The following is a 15135-nucleotide window of genomic DNA, read 5'->3' as shown; positions in this document are numbered from 1 at the left end:
CATGAGAGGGGCCAGCATGCAACATCAGTCCTGTTACCATTTTTTAAAGTGTACATATAAACAATTATTTATGAATTCTGATATTACCAATATCTAGAAGTAATAACCTTTCAGATTAGATACCATGTGCTTTTCTGGTCTTGACCTGTTAGCTAGAAATGAGCATATTAGCATGAAATCATCAGTCCTGTTACCATCAGTCCTGTTACTATCCTACAATATTCTATGTAATAAGTAAATGGTAAAAAATAAATGCATTGCTTGAAATGGCCCAACACAATTTCTTGTCATGTTAAGATGTGTTAATTTAATGGCCATTGAAAAAAATCTGTTTGAAACAATTATATTTTTCAAATTTTTAAAGTTGAAAAGGCACCGATTCGGTGGAATGACCTAGCCCAATTAGCTCACTTGCCACGACTGGCTAGACACTGCAATCAAACGGTTAGCGGTTTGGTATAATTTTGCTGGCTGAAATTTGTGAGGTGTTTAGCTGTGTGGAAACATACCATAACATTAAGGTTATGTACATAACATAACCATGGTTCTCTGATGGAGAACACACATCTTTGTAGTGTGTGTGTGTGTGTGTGTGTGTAGGGGTAGGGAGTATAACAAAGGACAGCGTGTCGTTCTATGCATGTTTGTGCATTTGTCCGTGTGCCCTCTGCTGTACCTTGCCATAGATGAGGTGCTCGATAGCCAGACCCCACATGTCAATGTAGGTCACCGGATGTCCCTCCTTCTCTTTATGGTTCATCTCCTAGATAGATAGATAGATAGATAGATAGATACTTTATTGATCCCCAGGGGAAATTCAAGAAATTACCTATTAGCTGGAAATGAGCATATTAGCATGAAATCATAAGTCCTGTTACCATCAGTCCTTTTACTATCTATGTAATAAGTAAATGGTAAAAAATAAATGCATTGCTTGAAATGGCCCAACACAATTTCTTGTCACGTTAAGATGTGTTAATTTAATGGGCATTGAAAAAAAAAATCTGTTTGAAACAATTATATTTTTCAAATTTTTAAAAGTTGAAAAGGCACCGATTCGGTGGAATGACCTAGCCCAATTAGCTCACTTGCCTCAAAGTAGTACGAGAGCTGCCGAGTAGAAACGATGTCCTGGTACCTCTTAATCATCTCAGTCTTTATTGGCTCAGTGATCGTGCTCAGGTCGCCCTGTGACCAATCAGCATTCTCGTACAGGATAGACATGGCCCTATGAAATGTAATTTTTTGTGTGTCAAATTAGATTGTAGAAAAGCCATATTGGGACAGCATGGTGCTAGCAGGTGATGTTACTGAACCATTCAAGGAGACTCACCATGTGGACCCTGAGACGCCGGTGATGTAGCTGACAGCATCCAGGATCCCCAGACTCTGGAGAGCCCTTAGACTCCCAAAGATGCCAGTCATCGCCCTGGTCCCTCCCCCTGAGCAAACCACACCCACCAGGGGGACCTATCATACAGTCAGTTCATTTTTTAGATTTCTCTTCCTGTTGTTGTTTCTGAAAACTAGTTTTTACTTTTCGGCTCCTGTAATATCAGTATCTGAATTGGGAAACACACTGTACCGTATCTGTGTCTGGAGGAGAGCTGACACACACACACACACACACACACACAAACACACACACACACACACACACACTGTACCTTATCTGTGTCTGGAGGAGAGCTGACACTGACACACACACACACACACACACACACACACACACACACACACACACAGTACCTTATCTGTGTCTGGAGGAGAGCTGACACACACACACACACACACACACACACACTGTACCTTATCTGTGTCTGGAGGAGAGCCGACACACACACACACACACACACACACACACTGTACCTTATCTGTGTCTGGAGGAGAGCTGACACTGACACACACACACACACACACACACACACACACACACACTGTACCTTATCTGTGTCTGGAGGAGAGCTGAGCTTCAGCAGCTTCTGTAGAGCCCGACCCACCACCACCTTCCTCTTCTCCAGGAAGTGCTTCTCCGCTGACGGGATGTCAAAGTCCAGACGCAGCGCCAGCTCCTGTTCTGAGCTAGAAGGGCAACAGTCACAGAACAGTCAGGAGAACAATAGTAACAGAACATTTATTTCACTTGAACATTATATATATTGTGACTGAAATGTAAAAATGGCATAATAAGAGGGTAGTGGTAAGTGCTAAATTAACCATGTTATGTAATGTTAGTGGTTCTGGTACATTACAGATAGAATGTTGGCTTGAGGTCAAAGGTCATGATCTGCATGTGACCAGAACCTGGAATCTCTAAAGTGGTGGTGAGCTTCTCGCTATATCGCTAATCCCAAAGGACGTCCAGTCTACCTCTATCAGTGAACAGAATAGTGGGCTAGGTTGTAGATCAAAGGGGAACGTTTTACCTTTCTCCACTCTTCAGCTCCAGGTCAACAAAATCCTGTAAAAAACATAATGTTACTACAACTAGTTTCCTTGCCAGGTTAGTTTGAGATTTGGTTATTTCCAATTTGTTTACAAATGATGAATAAGTGTACTACCTGTCCGACTGGCAATTTAAGGTCCTGCTTAAAACTGACTGGCCGCAAAGAATCCGGTGAGAGACTGATTGGCTGAAATGTATGGTCACCCTGATGACAGAAGATGAATGAAAAAAGTTTTCCCTTTAATTTAATTAAATGGTAATGGAAATAACTTTTATAGCAGAGTAGAATTTACACTAGATACGTATAAGTATATATACTCTTTTGATCCTGTGAGGGAAATTTGATGTCTGCATTTATCCCCATCCGTGAATTAGTGAAACACACAGTGAGGTGAAGCACACACTAATCCCGGCGCAGTGAGCTGCCTGCTACAGCGGCCCTTCGGGGAGCAGTGAGGGGTTAAGTGCCTTGCTCAAGGGCACTTCAGCCGTTCCTACTGGTCAGGGTTCGAACCGGGAACCCTCCGGTTACAAGTACGAGGCGCTAACCAGTAGGCCATGGCTGCCCCTCATCAACCATATATGTTTAACTAGTCAACGGTAATAGATAGTCTATGTAGATAGGTGATAACCTCTGTTGCAGTTGCACAAAGAGTCCACCAGGTGACATGTGTGTGTACCTGCATGGAGAGTTCTGTCTCCAGGTCTCTGTTGATGTAGTAGCGTAAATAGCCCACCAGGCCAGGGGAAAGAACATGCTCCTCCTTATAAGCTCCCTTCAACTTCAGTATTAGGTTCTGGATGACTGCAAAAGGACAAATAATTGTTGTTGCGCACGCTCTCTCTCGCGCGCACACACACACATCCAAAATCCACTGTGTGTGTCTGTGTGTGTCTGTGTGTGTGTGTGTGTGTGTGTGTGTGTGTGTGTGTGCATGCTTATACATGTACTGTATAGATAGATACTCTTACAGATATCTTATTTTTTCGAGTCCTAAACAAGTAACTATCTTATTACTGCATATTAATATGTCATCAATCATGCTTTCTATATATCATTCTTATCAATATATCATACTTGACATATTGAAGTGTTTTAAAACACTTATAAGTACGGAGCCCCTAAGGGGACATGAGCAAAATAAAATCTAAAGTTTAGTTTCATGTGCTCACGTGAAACTTTCATGTGCGCATGTGAAACTTTCATGTGCGCACGCAAAAGTTTCATGTGCGCACGTTCTCTTACTGAGGAAAAGTAAGAGTGAATACAGGATTTTTGATTCTAATGAGTTCACTATGTAATAGCCTACTATGTCCCAACTTTCATGCTAATGAAGCAACTTTAAAGGAACACACCGACTTTTTGGGACTTTAGCTCATTCACCGTGTTTCCCAGAGTTCGATAAGTCGAACGTGCGATATGTATGTGGTATGGAATATGTATGTGATATCTATGCGATATGTATGTGGTGTGGAATTGGGTTAGCCTATTCACCGTCTCCCCTAGAGTTAGATAAGTGAGCAAAAGCATTTTTGTCTCCTTACATGCATTGTCTTATAGCTTAGTGAATGGAATCTCTCGTTGCATTGTTAGGGCCCTATCATGACATTCTAAAGTGCATCGTCACTCGTCAAAAGTCTATTCAAATTTAGTAGGATGTCCAGTTCACATTGGGAGGGGTTTCGCTATCAAAAGTGGAGCGCATGGCGTAACAAGGTGTTCCTAGGTTTTTTAATCAGTCATATGGGTGTGTTTGGGGCGTAACATCATTTTAAACCAATGAGAATGACATCTAGAATAGTCATTCTTAAACCATGCTTTACTAAAACCTAGCATATCCTTCACACATTAGCACTCGTCTATTTGAACTCATTGGCAAAGTGAAACTAACTTCACCAAGGAGTCAGTCAACGACAAGACAGTTATATGCAGTTACTTTCACTATTGACTGACAATGGGTTACCACCGAAATCATAGGCTGGAAAAAGCAACACTTACTCTAATATTGCTCAAATGACTGAATAAAACAACATTTATCCTGCAGAGGAGTTGCTTATATCTCGTGACAGTGCGTCTTCAGCTGTGCTCCATACGTGTCTCTCGCCTCTCCCCCTAATCACTTTTAACCGTCATTACCAATTTGCAAATGATGGTGAATAACTACTCATTATGAGATGTACAGTATTTCGTAATATCTTTGTTCTAATTATGTTTCCCATTGTAATCGTGCAATTTGTAATGCTTTGCATGGACGTGCGCTGGTGTGCGTTCATGAATGATAGAAGGATGGTGCGTGCACCTGCCAATATGACTGGTGACATGCACTCTTAAAATAGCATATGAACAACTCGCCATTGACTTCTGACCAGGTTTAGGTGGTGTATGATAGCGATTTTAAGACAACGCGCTAGGCCCCTCCCTAGGTTGTTAATTGCCACACCCCTGGGCGCAATGCTTAAAAAATAAACATGCAAAATACCGAATTCAACAACGCGGGTGAATAACGAGTATTACGCCATGCGCTGGTGACCCAAAATACAGCCCAAGATACAGCCCCTAGTGAGTGTCAGCAAAGTGAGCCAATAAAAAATCCCTAATTACCTGTGGCCTGGTATTCACAACGAGTAGGCTACAACTGGCAATGCAGATTAAGAAGACGAGGCGATTTAGACAGATATATTGACTTGAGACCATGGCCGTAGCTACCATAGAGGACACCGAGGTCATGTCCTCGATATTTTTTTCTTCAAGTTTCGTTTCATTTATTAAGTAGCCTAGGCTACAAATAGGCCTAGCCGACGAGACAATTAACTTTGCATCAACGGACTGTCATGTGATAGTCTACCTAGGACATGTCAAAACGAAAGTAGAGTCTAGTCGGCTATCGCGGAGTGTGTCCTAAACTAATTAACGAACGCAACGCAGCTCACATAGTTTAAAAATAAATTTCAAAATAAACTTGACGTCTTGTTAATTTCTGCCAGTAGGCTAATCTTAATTCACCTGACCTGAACAAAGGCTGTCACAAAGTTAACGTTTGAAAAGCCAGCAGAAGAGCAGACAGAGAAGGAGGGAAGGTGAGAAATGTAGGCCTAGGGCTACCAATGAGATGCTAAATAATGAAAATGTATGTTGAAATTCAGTGGAGATGCAGTTAGCTAACCTGCATTGAAAACGAAGCTATATCAATGTTATATAAGATGGATAATGTTGTGAAGGATATTATCTCATGGCACAAATATTACCTATTGTCAAATTATATCAATTATTGTTCAGTAATTTAGAGACTTGTTGCTTTAAGAAATCCAACACAGGAGACAGGGGATAGAAATCAGGCAGTTGAGAAGAAAGAGGAGAAGAGGGAAATGATAAGTGAAGGGCCATTCCAAGTGAGAGTCAAGATGTGACACTCACTGTGTCGGAAGGTAGCCTACAAGATCTGCAGCCTATGACCCTGCAAATTATGCAACAAATATCCAAAGCCAATTTGGGAAAAGGCTCAGATATACAGGTGCATCTAAACAAAATAATATTGAACGGAAGAACCTCCTAGCATTTTGGAGTGCCCAAAATTTCTAGCGACGCCCCTGACCTCGGTATTTGAAAAATCCTGGCTACGGCCTTGCTTGAGACTACAGTATATCGGGGCGAAGCACTGCTACTTGGGTGCAGAGATATCACGCAACACATTGGGCTGTATTTTGAGTCACCAGCGCATGGCGTAATACTCGTTATTCACCCGCGCAAAGTTGAATTCGGTATTTTGCACGTTCATTTTTTAAGCATTGTGCCCAGGGGTGTGGCAGTTAACAACCTAGGGAGGGGCCTAGCGCGTTGTCTAAAAATCGCTATCATACACCATACACCACCTAAACCTGGTCAGAAGTCAATGGCGAGTTGTTCATATGCTATTTTAAGAGCGCATGTCACCAGTCATATTGGCAGGTGCACGCACCATCCTTCTATCATTCATGAACGCACACCAGCGCACGTCCATGCAAAGCATTACAAATTGCACGATTACAATGGGAAACATAATTAGAACAAAGATATTACGAAATACTGTACATCTCATAATGAGTAGTTATTCACCATCATTTGCAAATTGGTAATGACGGTTAAAAGTGATTAGGGGAGAGGCGAGAGACACGTACGGAGCACAGCTGAAGACGCACTGTCACGAGATATAAGCAACTCCTCTGCAGGATAAATGTTGTTTTATTCAGTCATTTGAGCAATATTAGGGTAAGTGTTGCTTTTTCCAGCCTATGTTTTCGGTGGTAACCCATTGTCAGTCAATAGTGAAAGTAACTGCCATGGGCGGACTGGCCATCTGGCATACCGGGCAAAAGCCAAATGTCCAACAACAGTTGCAGACTATGCCTGCTCGAACCACAATACCCGAGGGATGTGCGCTTCTATCGAAGTTTAACTTGCGTTGGCTTCATTTCGTCTGCCTGCAAATGTAGCCTAGGCTTAACAAGCTGCAAATTCACACTGGGTGCAGCAAAAATCCCAGCTATCCACACGATAACAGAAAACATATAAAGGGCATTGTGAAAACATGGGGCATTGTGTACAGTGGGGATTGTGAAGTGCTTGTGTAGGGCTACAATTTTAGAAGGGTGCTTGTGCAACAAAACATGTGTTGGGGACTTTAAAGGTTTATCGAACCCGTAACGCTTTAGGGGTTTGATACAAGCACCGGTGCCCCTGTGTCAAATGTCCCATTTAAACTTTTCAGTGATGTCCGAAGCTTCGTACGTCATCAGTCACGTGACCTTACAACTTTGATACGCGCTCCGATACATTGTGCCGAAGCAGATTGCTTCGCGGAAGTGATACGAGCTTCGGTGCCTCGGTGTCAGACTTCCCATCCCTACCCCAAACACACCCATATGACTGATTAAAAGACCTAAGAACACCTTGTTACGCCATGCGCTCCACTTTTGATAGCGAAACCCCTCCCAATGTGAACTGGACATCCTACTAAATTTGAATAGACTTTTGACGAGTGACGATGCACTTTAGAATGTCATGATAGGGCCCAATGTCTCACTCGCCACAGCACAGACAATCTCTAGGCCACTCTTTAAAAACAGCCCCTACAAGATGCTTGGCGATTCTGATCTTTTGACGATCGAAACTATCTCAGCAACAGAGACATGAAACATGCCCCAACTGGTCCCTAACAAGTCAAGAACTAGGCCTACAGTGCATTCTCCTCCAAGATGCCTGGAGCCTTGTGCTCAATATCCCCAAATATGTTGCTGGCTGCACTGCATTCTAAGCCATTCTATGTTACACACCCCATAGCTGTTTTGTCATTCAAAATGTTAGAATGGCTTAGAATGCAGTGCAGCCAGCAACACATGTTATGTAGGCTATGTAGAGTATTGGTCTTCACAACTGAACGTAAATGCCCCCGCCCCTTTTTACAATGTAAAATTGTCTAGTCATTTGTTATACCAATAGGCCTACTATAATAACAGTGCCGCATGGGGATTTGAAGAAAGAGGACCGATGCAGGCTAATTTTTTAGACCATTAGTAATAAAACAAAGTGTTCTATCATCATGGTCATGCGATCATTGAGGGTGAAGAGTGTCCAGCGCTCCACGCTCAACTTGTTTACCATTATGAGTGCACCATCCGTGTAGCCTACTTGCAGCGCACTTTGTTGTCAAAATGATCAGTGTGAATGCACTCATGTGAATGAATACACAGTGCTAGTGACGACCTAGTGACCATCCAAAGGATTTACATTTTTATTATTGTGTATAAAAAAATATTACATTAAAAAGGAAAAATGCTTGTACTTTTGATTTTTTAATATTTTTAAAAACAGTATAGTTCTCTACTTCAACTCAATTTAACATTTTGACTTTGCATCTTTCACTTGTATTGGAGTAATATTTGACAAGGTGTATCTGTACTTTCACTTAAGTAAAGGAATTGTGTAGGCTACTTTGTTCACCTCTGCTATTGGTTTTACCAAGAATATTTGGCAGTATTTTTAAACTACAAAAATACACACCTTTAAAGTATTTTGGTAGAAAATGCAAAGCCATCCTCCTTCTAACCTCTGTGCGTGAGACCTTCTCGGCAGCAAGCACATGCTCCAGTACAGAATATACGGCCCCCACTGACGTGCAAATGAGCAATAGAAAACCGCAAATGAAAGCTTTAATGTTGCAAAACACAACGCTGATATGGGTGTAAGCTTGAAATCCCATCAGTCATTGATGATGATTTATTGATCGTTTCGGTTAGCTCTGTGGAGCAAATTAAATTGTTTAGGCTATATCAAACCCATCGAACCACATCTAAGGGATCAGATGATCCATCACAATATCACATGATCCAAGTCAGACGACAAATGGTAGCATGTTCAGTGATGTTCATCCCTTCTCACAATAGATAAGAGACCTGCATTCCATGCAAAATAACGTTGCAATGCAGGTGTAAAGTTAACGATGAACTGCTGAAGTTGGTATGGGCAGAAAATAGTGGTTTTTATACAATTTTACCCATTCTGCAAGTCAAGTCATTACAAGTCAAAGGGGCAAAGTCAGAGTCGATAGCATGGAAGTCCAAGTCGAGTTACAAGTCATTTCTAATTTTGTCAAGTCGAGTCTGAAGTCATGAAAATCATGACTCGAGACTGACTCGAGTCCAAGTCATGTGACTCGAGTCCACACCTCTGATACATACATACATCAATACATACATACATACATACTGTACATGCATAAGGAAAGGGAGTGAATCTATCTCTGTTTGGATACCCTGCATCGGGTGCTAGTTTATGCATTTCCAGAGTGTCACTTGCTATTTTATTGCCAGATAGCAGACAGTCAACTAGAACATCACAGCTGTAGCGTGTCTGACTGGTCTTGTGGAATGAGATGGCGTGTCCGACTCCCACTAAGTGCTGCTATGGCAAGTTGACACATGTCCTTCATGGTGGTAAAAATGTTGGTTTCCTGGATACTCACCAGCTCCTAGATGTTTTGCAGTGATATCCAGGGTGGAAAGTGGTGCCGCCTGAAATAAACAGCATTTTTTACTTAGACCACATCACCTCTCTCACTCCACTTTTGCACACACACAGTGAGAATAGTCATCAGCACACAACACACATTTCCCACACCCTCTCCCAAAAAACACACCCACACACAAAAAGGGCACATGTGAGAAGTTATTTTACTAGCACAACTGCATAGCAAACATTATGTTCCTAAAAGCCTAGAAAACCCACTGATACGCCAACATATAACTTTTCACCATCAGACAACACTCCTAAGAGGTTTGGACCACAATTCTAATCTGAACACAGAACACTAATCTGAATATAGAACACAGAACACAGAATATTTCTCCATCCTGGTCCTTTTGCTGCTTGTTCTCTGCTTAGTAAATGGAAAACAAAAAGGCCGTGTGTCATACACTGACTTATACCCAGCCTATCAACACTTAGGCCAGGGGTCGGCAACCCGCGGCTCCCGAGCCGCATGTGGCTCTTTGATCCCTCTGATGCGGCTCAGCTTTTGAAATTAATTAATGAGTATTGAATTAAAATGTATTTTATTTTAGTTCGTTCATTTTCAAAATGTAATATTGTCTATCTAAGTAATTTAGCCTATATAACTTTCCACCTCACTTAACTCTGTAACCGTAGCTGCACAATATTGTTACATTCGCACTTCGTTGGCATGTCAATATCAAACAAAATCACTGATTTCCCTCCATTTCAGTCAACGAGAACACTTTAATTGTTATTGTTGATGTGTGCGCTTGCTGTAGGCTAGATAAGGAATTATGACAAAAAGGAAACGTCAGCGACCACAGCTTGCGAGCGCGAACACAAGGCTGAAATGGGAAAGTTTCCATCCGAAGACTGATTCTGAAAACGCGAAATGAACTGCCCTTTATATATCGCACACTGCAACGAGTTAGTATTGCTGTGTTAACCCTGTTCGGTTCCACTTGCATGTCTTTCTCACATATGAAAAATATAAAGACAAACCTGCGCTCACTTTTAAGAGCAATTCCGCACAAAACTGTCACATTCATAACACCAACACAATGCCATGGTATTTAGTTGCCGTTATGGATATCACAGTTTTGCATGGAGTTGGCCTTAAATGGTGACAGCCTCAATTCTTGCATGAAACTTCACCTCACTGAATATGAGCCAGCCAGACTCCAAGGCCATCACCAAATCTAATCTCTGGTAGGCCTAATGTTCAATTTCGCCAATGACATGTCCACGAAAATTGAGTGTTGTGTTGTTAACTAATATATTGCTTTGCATACCAAAGGACACTGGAAAAATAGGGGGTGGTGTTTAGCCTACATGGGAAGCCTAAGGCCTATACTTCTGTCATTCCACTTTACATTTCAAGGTACTTGCACATTAAAACTAGTAGAAAATGTAGGCTATTTAAAAATCCTCTGTTGAATGAAAGTAACTATACGTTAAATATCCAAACTTTCGTAAACGTCTTTATGTGGCTCTTCTGAAATTAAATAAATTCAGAAAATAAAATTTGCCTGCTCTCCAGGCAAAAAAGGTTGCCGACCCCTGACTTAGGCCCTTTCCCAAACTTCACCCTCTCCCTAGTCACTTGCACTCCGTTTGCGTGTTCACATGGAGGGTCCGCCATATTAGGGGCCATCCGAAACCAATGAAGTGGTAGTGTAGACTGGGTAAACCCAGCCCGATCTGCCGGCGATTTGATTTCGCCCTGCAGCTCAGGATGGACATCTCCTGCTTCCTTCACAATTTTGCGGGGGCCACAAACTGGCTTATCCACCAGGCGCATCCAGATCGTTGGTCTGATTGGTTGAAGGACTGTCCAAGCGTACAGAATCATTTGAACTATGCCCATTGATCACGCCTCTTGTGCAGTAGCAAATACAGCGCAGACTCCCCAGACTAAAGGAGCTTGCACACTGCTCCAACAAACACCAACAAACTCCAACATTCTAAAGTTGGCAGCTGTTGGAAATAGACTTTAGAATGTTCATAAAACAAACTGCCAGTCCACACTGCGGTGTCTCCATCCAACAAACGCCAACAAAGACAGACGGCCGGCCCACACTGACCCAACTGTTGGTGTTTGTTGGAGTTGGTGTTTGTTGGAGTTTGTTGGTGTTTGTTGGAGCAGTGTGCAAGCTCCTTAATGTTCAATCTTAGAAGATTGAGCTTGGTCTGGTAATAGCCAGACTAGTGGTAGGCTATGTTTTATAAACCCTCCAATGCCTGAGTGAACACCGATGCCCCCTTGTCGAGGGTGTGTGTCAGTTAATGCGGAGTGTTATGCTTTAAATGGACATGGATGTTTTAAAATGTTAATGCCGCACCAGGGAGAGTGAAGTTCATCTCAAAACTGAGTGCGGTATTATACGCCCTGCGCTAATCAAAGGAGCTTCATTTAACTGTGAGGGTGCTTCCTATCCGAGTGCACTCCATAACCAAGGGGGAGTGGGTAGGAATTTGTTTAGGAAAGGCCTTAACTTAGTTTCAGGAGCACGGAAGGGAGGGATGCCATTTGATTGGCTGTTATAATCCGCTTACATCAAGAAATTTTGGGCAGAATTGTGGACTGTGCCTTTAAATACAACAAATAATAGCACATACCACCAGGACTCCGTTTGACATGTATATCCCAGGATCCTCAACACTGCAAACCAGAAAGACAAGTCTTTTGTTCAGCAATGCATGACAACCTTTTCCTTATACAGATGACTGATTGTTAACTATGAGTTTTCTAAACCACTCCCTCCTCTGAGAGTCCATGATGGCTAACTACACTCTACAGAGCTTACAATCTAAAGAATTTCATTTGTATGAAGATTTTGTGTATTTATCAAAACATGATTTTCTTACCTCTCCACCATCTCAAATTCAACCCACAGTTCATCACGTGTCTAAGTAAGCATAAAAAAACATGTCAAATTTGAACATACAGTGTATTTGTGTTTAAGTTTCAATTTGAGGGATTTACCTTCTCATTAATGATGAACATTTTCGTCTGCTTTTGGCCCAAGGTGAGGTTACAGATATCAAACATGATGACAGAGCACAGATCATCTGGCATGAATGGATCTTCGTCGTACACTTGCATTTCTAGAACATTCTAGAAGAGAAAAGAAGAGAAAATATTCTGAGATATATCAGAATCAATACAATGTTTTTTTCTATTTAGTGAAGTGAAAACTACTGTATGCAGGTTGTGGTGCCGTTTGCTTGTTGATAAGAGGAGTGAATAATCTTTCAGCTTGAGATGTGTACAGTATGGGACAATGCAATGTGTTGGCCAATGTATCGTGCCCCGACAAGGTGGGTCTCTCTTACGGTGGGTTTCCATTGCACCCAATTTGGCTTTGCTCTCATTAAAGGAACCGTATGTAAGAAATGTATTTCAATTAATCATAAAATGGCCCTGATATGTCACTAGACATTAAGAAATCATGTTCATTTCAAATACTTATATCACTGACAACAGTAGTCCGGCCAGGATATTGTCATTTAAAAAGTGAAGTTGCAGCCCTCAACTGATGTTGATGTTGTCATGTTGTGTTTTGGCCTGATGTGCCACCCTCCACCTCAGTTTAGCATGTTTGTGTTTGGTGAGTCTGACCAAGACGGTGGAGGCTGCCAGAGCTGTAACATGAAATCATGTATTTGATTAAAAGGTTTCTGGACGAACATTGGTGCGTCTATCAACACAAATTGTGATTTATGTCACGCCAACTTAGTCATGGCAAATAGACATCTTTCGTCTGCATTTCTGACACAGCAAAACAACACGTTTGCCTGAAAATACCTGTGGCTCCTTCAGAATTCAATTTCAAACATGGAAACGGTTGACACTCAAAGCAGTGAACATTTGCCTGAGGTAATTCACTGCAGAATTTAAATCACTCAGAACATGCCACAAGACTGTTGAGTTAGGCTTTACGTTGACGTTAAGTACTGTGTAACTGTGTTTCCCATGGCATTTCTGCACATTGTACACTTATTGTCCCTCTTGTTTATACCCTGTTCTTGTAGTCTATTGCAGAAAACACATTAGTTACCAAACACCTCTAAGAACATAGGGTGCACCTTTACTTGTAACACAGAAATGAATGTTCTGTATTCAATAATATGTATAGACTTCTTAAAACCTGTTAGTCTTGAAACAGATGGGTGCCAACCTTTTTTCCTGTGACAGGCCTCTATGTTTTACCAGGTAATGTATTTGGTTATCTTTTCTGTGACTGAATAACAACTGGCTGAGTACACTATGCAGGCTTAATGAAGATAAAGCAACACAAAAAATGAAGTCAAGACTGTTTTGCATAAGGCAGTTTTATCCTAACAGCATGCAAGTGTCCGACTGAGGCATATCATTGTGCTCTCTGTCCACATTGAATCCTTTAATTGAATGCAGTAAGGACACAGTGCAACTTTATGTGCTTTCCCTGTATACAGAGCTTTTGCAGTTTCTGTCAGTCACTCTGGCTCATCTGCCTCATCAACCTCCACATCTACATGTAGTCTGTTGTGCACATAATGGTAGCATCTTTTTTCCTTTTAAACAAATTGCTAATGTTTTCAAATGTTTTCCACAAATGACTATGTTGGCCTACCAAGGCCTGCAGGTACTTAACATGTGTTGTGTTCATTGTTATCAAATATCCTATGCGGCCTCTCTAGCTGTTCTCATTTCAACTTCATTCTAGGATACCGTATGTGCTGTACATAAGGCAACATGACAGAAAATAATGCTGGTAACGCCTGACCTAGCGTTGTCTGGCCATCCTAGCTCAACACATTTCATGACCACCAAGCAAGGATGTGTAGGAGCGACTAGGTCACGCTAGGTGTAATTAATTCAGGATCAGGACGTTCTCGTCTTCCCTCAAAAGAACTCACGGTTGGAATGAAAAAGACGCTGAAAATAGCGTCATTCACACCAAGTGAGCTTTTCTTTTTTTGCCGTAGGCTTTCCATGTTTGCACGGGCAGGGGACTCCCAGAACAGAGCCATACATCCAAATGAAACATTATGCAAATAGTAATAATCTTGACAAAGTGGTCCTGACTGAACTGCAGGCTATTCATCAAATGTCTTCAACAAAAGAGGCAAGCAATGACTGTAAATAATTATAAAATAGTAATGCTATTAAAATGATAACCCTTTGGCATTATGTAGACTATCTGTGGTGTTTTGCAGGCAAATAAATATAGCAAATAGTATACATACATGGAATAAAGCTCTTAACAAATCACATGGAGGTCTGATTGGAATTACAGCTGTCTGGACCAATAAGACAACATAATTAACATTAGAATTAATTAACCATGGCTGTTAGCCTGGTCGGGACCAGGCTAGCTGCACAGATTAAATCCCCATGGTAACTTATGTGTCATCTCTTTTGTGAACAAAGACCCATAGTTACACCTCTTTTGGACAAAGACCTATAGTTATCTTGCCCCCACGTACAGTATGGAGGATGGTAAGATAGACAAAACATTCCATAAGAACCACTGTTGGAGAGTTACAGACAAAGGCATCATTTTGGGGTCATCAAGTCATCAAGTCCGCCAAAAAATCTTCAAAAGTGACCTCACTGCTAATAGATTATTTAGAGGGCATGCCAAGTGAAAAGCCTGTCCAGTCATTGAATTACCAA

General features: G+C 41.6%; 1 protein-coding gene across 2 annotated transcripts in view; it reads right to left on the bottom strand.

Annotated features, from left to right (window-relative positions):
- LOC143124584 (cytosolic phospholipase A2 zeta-like) overlaps window positions 1–15135 on the bottom strand; it is an 87619-nt gene that overhangs the window by 17128 nt on the left and 55356 nt on the right. Inside the window, exons 4-14 of one of the 2 annotated variants that reach the window (XM_076286226.1) lie at window positions 12460–12591; window positions 12342–12382; window positions 12093–12135; window positions 9445–9493; window positions 3127–3251; window positions 2562–2651; window positions 2427–2461; window positions 1944–2082; window positions 1334–1470; window positions 1093–1228; window positions 677–763 (exon numbers count right to left, since the gene is read on the bottom strand). In XM_076286226.1, the coding sequence (XP_076142341.1) occupies window positions 677–763; window positions 1093–1228; window positions 1334–1470; window positions 1944–2082; window positions 2427–2461; window positions 2562–2651; window positions 3127–3251; window positions 9445–9493; window positions 12093–12135; window positions 12342–12382; window positions 12460–12591 (1014 nt within the window). The remainder of the gene's footprint in view (window positions 1–676; window positions 764–1092; window positions 1229–1333; window positions 1471–1943; window positions 2083–2426; window positions 2462–2561; window positions 2652–3126; window positions 3252–9444; window positions 9494–12092; window positions 12136–12341; window positions 12383–12459; window positions 12592–15135) is intronic. The other variant, XM_076286227.1, reaches the window with a different exon arrangement.

Source organism: Alosa pseudoharengus, unplaced genomic scaffold (genome assembly GCF_046254945.1).
Source record: "Alosa pseudoharengus isolate Yale_2024_CS ecotype anadromous, Long Island Sound unplaced genomic scaffold, YU_APseudo_1.1 YU_APseudo_1.1_scf_15, whole genome shotgun sequence".
NCBI classification, from domain to species: Eukaryota; Metazoa; Chordata; class Actinopteri; order Clupeiformes; family Clupeidae; genus Alosa; species Alosa pseudoharengus.
This window is presented reverse-complemented; position numbering and strand designations above follow the sequence as displayed.